The following is a 5,726-nucleotide window of genomic DNA, read 5'->3' as shown; positions in this document are numbered from 1 at the left end:
TACTCATTGAGTTCGTTCTAGTGCGGGAAGTATGGGCCAAGGGCTTCACGTCCCTAGGCATTTCGCACGGTACGCCACGAGCGGGAGAGACACTGCCTCACTGTTGTGCTAGGCAGGGTATGCGGGGGCATTGAGCAATAACGATAGGTACCTTATGCCTCCTTGCCATATGGGAACTATGGAAACACATGAATGCCATAGTCTTAGACGGAGCGACGGCCTGTCTGTTGCGGGTTCTACTCCGGATTGCGAGTGAAAGTAAGATATAGATGCACGCGGGACTAATACGTGGTGAGTTGGATGCGTTCTTTGTGGCGGCGCTGGAATGGACATAAGGCGAGTAATCCAAATAGTTCATACGAGGTGGACAATGACGTAAAAAAGAACGAGACCAACCCGGGCTAGACTAGCCGGATGACATTTTTTATTGAAGAAAACTCCGTGAGCACCGAGCGCTCGAGCCAAGACTCGAACACTGATGGGCTGGCTGCGAACTTCCGCACCTTGCCAACCAAGCTACACTCCGTTCTCCTTTTAAACGAGACCAACCCGGACTAGACCAGCTTGTTGGCATTTTTTTATAGAAGAAAACTCTATGAGCACCGAGCGCTCGAGCCGAGACTCGAACAGTGATGGGCTGGCCGCGAATTCCCGCACCTTGACCAACCCGGACTAGACTAGCCTGTTGGTAATTTTTTGTAGAAGAAAACTTCATGAGCACCAAACGCTCGAGTCGAGACTCGAACATTGGTGATTTGGGTGCGAACTCTCACGTCTTGCCAACTCAGCTACGTTTCGTTCTCATGAACGACGACGTAACACCATCTAACACCATCTAATCTTTTGTTGTAACTGAACTGTGAAAATTTATTTCTCTTTTCTTCTATAATAAACTTCTCCCGTTTCCATAATTGCCCCCCCCCCCCCCCCCCCCCCCCCAAAAACAACATACTGCTGCACAGTCCACGGCTCCACGCTACTCCGGTCGCTTGCTCTAGTCACTAGCAGCTAGGCCCCATGACTTTCCCCGCGCACTGGTTGCTGCCCTCGCCTCCGCATCCCACCGCCTAGTTCTCCTCGTCTCCATCCCCATCCCCCAAAAAGCAACACTCCACGCGACCTCGCCTAGGGTTTGCTCTCCTTTCCTCCCCCGTCCAGCCCTTCCCCAATCCGCCTTCCACCCCCTCGATCTCCTCCCCCAGCCGCCGTAGGCGGAGGCGGGGGCGGGGGCGAGCAGCGACGGCAAGCTCGTCCAACGCCTGCCCGCCTCGGTTAAAGTAAGTGGCCAGTTTCTTCTCCCTAGTCTCAGATCTAGACGTCTGGGGTGCCATTTTCTACTCGATTGCATGGTGCGAGAGCGGCGGGGGTAGGTAGCCCTTGATTGTCTGGCCCAACGAGGCATCCATGCTCCGCCCGAAGGGAAGACGGCTACCGCTTCCTTGTACTCTTTTCTTGTATGTGGTACAGCACTAGAAGCCGAATTGGTGCCTAGCCTTGTTTCGCTGTCCTTGCTAACAAGGTCGCGTGTAAGATAATTGATTCAATTCGATGGAAACATGTGAAATTTAAGCTCCGTTGCTTCGATTGTGTGTGCCGTTTGGATGAAGTATATTAACTGATTGTGTTGTTGCCTCCCATGCAGAGTCTGTCACCATGTCTGACATGGAGTCCGTGGCTACCCTTATGGAGTCCACAAGCTTGAAGATACAGCAGCTTCAGCAAGCATTTGCTGAACTTGAGAGCCAGAGTGCTGTTACCATGAACTTCAAGTGGAAGCAACTCGAGGACCATTTCCGTGGCCTTGAGCAGTCGCTCAAGAAAAAGTTTGATGAGCTGAAAAAGCAGGAGAAGGAGTTCCAGGAGACAGTCGCAAAATCGGAGAAGATGCTGGAGCAGCAGGAGGCTGTTGTGGTGGCTAAGGAGCTGACTTCTCTGGAAAGGCTGCAAGAGAAAAGAGATGCTGCATTAGCTATGATCTTTGGCAAGTCCAAGCTGTCGCTAAACACTAATTATATCACCCCAATGAATAAGCCACAGGGTAATTATACTGTGGGTACTCTTGATGTGAAGTGGCCGAAGCATTCTCCCGAAGGAAATGCACGATTGCAAGATGGCAATGCTGCTGTGAAGCCTCGTTCTGAACTTGCCATTCTCTGCGAGGAGATGAATGTTAAAGGGCTTCATAAGTTCATATCAGACAACAGAAAGAACTTGACGTCTATTCGTGAGGAAATCCCGAGTGCACTCAAGGGAGCATCGCAACCATATGTCCTGGTGTTGGATTCCTTGGAGGACTTCTATTCTGGAGATAATCTGGTGTTGGATGGGAAAAAGGATGGAGACCTTCTGGGTGTAAGAAGGACGTGCCTTATGCTGATGGAGTCTCTTGTACAGCTGCAAGCTGATGACATAACCGGCTTGTTGTCTGAGGGGCAAATGTTTGCAACAAATGTCAAAGATCGGGCCAAAAAGATTGCATTTGAATGGAAGTCCAAGTTGGACAGTCTTGACATTGATGCTAGCAATGGAAACTGCCTGGAAGCACATGCATTTCTTCAACTGCTTGCTACCTTCGGTATTTTTTCTGAATTTAATGAAGATGAACTTTGCAAACTACTTCCTTCTGTTAGTCGACGTCGTCAAACACCTGAGCTTTGCCGACTGCTTGGGTTGTCACAGAAGATGCCAGGTCAGTGCAATGATGAACTAATCATGCATCTATCGCCAATAAACATTGTTTATGATGATGAATTAATGATACTGTTTCGTCATGCCAGTTCAAATGCTAATTGAATGTTGTTTTCACTTGGATAAATCTTAGTTTTCCAACTTGTCTAACATATTTGCTGGTCCTGAGTTCACTGAACATATGTGCAAACTCAAAAGCATAATGGTTTCTTGTACTAGCACCTCCAGAAGTTCTTTCAGATTCCCGTAATTGCTACTTTTGCTGTTACAACAACTTACAGGCAATGCACATCAGCTACATCTTAACCCGTTAATCTTTTCTTTGCTTGCACTACTGCTTGTAAAGCATGCCCATATTCTTGAATAATTGATCTGAAAAATTACTCTCCATAATTTCTGTTCTGTTTTGTCTAATGTGTGGTTGTGGTGCATATGTTGTGTAAGTACCACTGAATCACAAGCCTCCCCCCCAAAACCCACCCACCTCCACACACAACGGATACCTGCTGTTGTTGGACTGTCTTACAGATTATGTACCCTGAAGCATTTCTGTATCATATTTATGTATTTGATTAGTAAATGTATGTTGTGCAAACTGCAAACATTCCGTCTACTCTTTCATCTGTTTGATAAGATCAGCATTTGTTTGCCATGCCCTCTGAGCCCTTGTCTTAATTGTTCATTTTCTTAGGGATTTTCTATGTCTGCTATGCTATTTGCCTTTTCTCATGCATGCTGATTTTTCTCTTGACAATAATTGATTCACTTATGGTGTTTCTTGAGGACAGGTGTCATTGGAGTTCTGGTGGATAGTGCAAGACCAATTGATGCAATTAACTTGGCCTACGCATTTGGGCTCACTGAACAGTTTGAGCCAGTGCAATTGCTGAAAGCATATCTGAGGGAGGTCAAGAAGGTGTCACATGGCAAGAACGGAAAAATGTCTCCCGGAGCACAGGTGTGCTTCTAGCTATTTCAGCAAAAGCATATGATGTCTATCATGCATATTTTTTGCTGCATGAATAGTAGAATACAATAAACTGGGCCTGCACTTCCACCAAATTACCAATTACTGAAGTGGACACCAGTTGTTTTTTTGTGTTATCTTCCTTTTGAAGTTTGATTAACCATTCTGCTACTAACCAAAGTTGCTTGCCCATCATGCTATGTTACTCAGGATATTTTTAAATAGCTGTGATACCCAGATACTGTTCAGTTTTTTTTTTGTGTGTGTGTTCGTGGAAGGGCTTTGTTTTCATCTTGTCTAATTGTTCTATGATGAGACTAAGCCACTTCCACTTTTCGCGCTACTATTACCAGATATCTATTGATACTAACTAACTTTTATGGTTCAGAGTGTCGGGGGAAGCTCCTTGACTGTTTGCAGTTATTAGTGGTGTAGTGGTTCAAAATTCTATTAATAGGTTACTTATAGTAGTACTTAAGTAGATCAGTATTGGATTTGATGACGCACAGAGGTGAAAGTTGTCCATTCACCTGATGCCAGGAGCTTGAGGTAGGTTGTGGAGAAGTAGAATAATAGAGGGACATCTTAGCTTGCAAGCAATATAAAGTTAGTCGCCTGTTGTTTTTCGCTGTGTGGCCCTGAATAGTATATATAAACTTTCTAGAGCAGTTGTGTTGCCCATTGGCTTTTTCATGTCGGCATATGTGTGTAAGCATGTTATCTTCATTTATCTAGTTACACTTGATATAATATATTGGATAACAGCCATTCCCTTTTCAGAATGAGATGAATGAGCGTGAGCTGTCTGCACTGAAAGCTGTCATCAAGTGCATCGAGGAGCACAAACTGGAGGAGCAATATCCCGTGGATCCACTCCAGAAAAGGGTGATTCAGTTGGAGAAGGCTAAGGCGGACAAGAGGAGGGCTGTTGAAGCCGCCAAGCCACAGTCCAAGAGGCCGCGTGCCAACGGGTCGCTCTATGCACCCCGTGTCACCAGCTTCCCCGAGAAGAGCTTCTACCAGGCAACACCAGAGAGGCACCCATACCCTTACGAAAGGCAGTTTGTGTACGGCGCTGAAGCCCACCACCACCCTACGATGATAAACGGTGCTCCCTACACCATCTCACCCACCCACACGCCGTACTACGGTAATGGCTACCCGGTGCAGTACCAGGTGCCTTATATCCACTAATGGGGGAGAGCTACAAAGTGCATGGGCTCTTTCCTAACTATCCCTAGCTTTTAACCTTCTGCTGTTGTTGTAGTTGTATCAGTCATCTAGCTAGTTTGCCTAGCTGAAAATAGTTGGGACCACTCGCGTGTGTGTGTGCTATGAGTGGCTATTGTGAGAATCTGTTAATTTTATGTCACGACTTATGACATAATTTACTTCTAATGTCTAGTTGTTTTAATCCACGTATCTTCTACGCACGCTGATTTATGTTTTGTCTATACGATGATGAGTCTGCCTCTTGCTCCTGGTTGCAACCAAATATGGAGCTCATCTTTACTGTTCTTTCGTCATCGCCATTGATTTCATGCCTGTGGGTGATGCGTTTTGAGTTTTGAGGGCATCCGTGACATTGTGATATGTAATTGGTTTTGGAGAGGCAGGTAACCCTACTTGCTGCAAACGCCACATAAGAAATGTGATTTCTGTTCAAATTTCGAGCCCTTTTGCTGTCGCCGTTGAGGGACATTACAAACAGTCTTCCAAGACAAGGATACGGCAGTGCTACACAAGAAACTATGGAAGTGGTCTTGCCGACGGTGTCCCCGATCAGGGACACCTGCGCGAAGCCATAGTCGACAACGATGGTCAGCAAAGAACACTATCCTGTGGTTTATGCGGGCTTAAACCCGGTCACACAGGCAAAAAGGGCCTACCATAGCAGCGTTTTTAGGCCTGCCAGCCCACCCTTTTATCGGTTCGTTTCTACTCCCTCCGTTCCAAAATATAAGTCTTTTTAGAGATTTCACTAGGGGACTATATACGGATGTATATAGACATACTTTGAAGTATAGATTCACTCATTTTGCTCTGTATGTAGTCATTTAATAAAATCTCT

General features: G+C 46.0%; 1 protein-coding gene across 1 annotated transcript; it reads left to right on the top strand.

Moving 5' to 3' along the window:
* The first annotated feature begins 995 nt into the window (after positions 1 to 995).
* On the top strand, positions 996 to 5,073 carry LOC123398000 (FRIGIDA-like protein 3). Its single transcript, XM_045092509.1, has 4 exons — positions 996 to 1,277; positions 1,643 to 2,689; positions 3,477 to 3,646; positions 4,436 to 5,073. Exons 2-4 carry the CDS (start codon positions 1,654 to 1,656, stop codon positions 4,847 to 4,849), a joined length of 1,620 nt encoding a protein of 539 aa, XP_044948444.1. The 5' UTR covers positions 996 to 1,277; positions 1,643 to 1,653; the 3' UTR covers positions 4,850 to 5,073.
* The last annotated feature ends 653 nt before the right edge of the window (positions 5,074 to 5,726 follow it).

This window comes from Hordeum vulgare, chromosome 5H (assembly GCF_904849725.1).
Source record: "Hordeum vulgare subsp. vulgare chromosome 5H, MorexV3_pseudomolecules_assembly, whole genome shotgun sequence".
In the NCBI taxonomy this organism is placed as follows: domain Eukaryota; kingdom Viridiplantae; phylum Streptophyta; class Magnoliopsida; order Poales; family Poaceae; genus Hordeum; species Hordeum vulgare.
The sequence above is the reverse complement of the archived record's forward strand: the minus strand, read 5'-3'. Positions and strand labels throughout refer to the sequence as shown.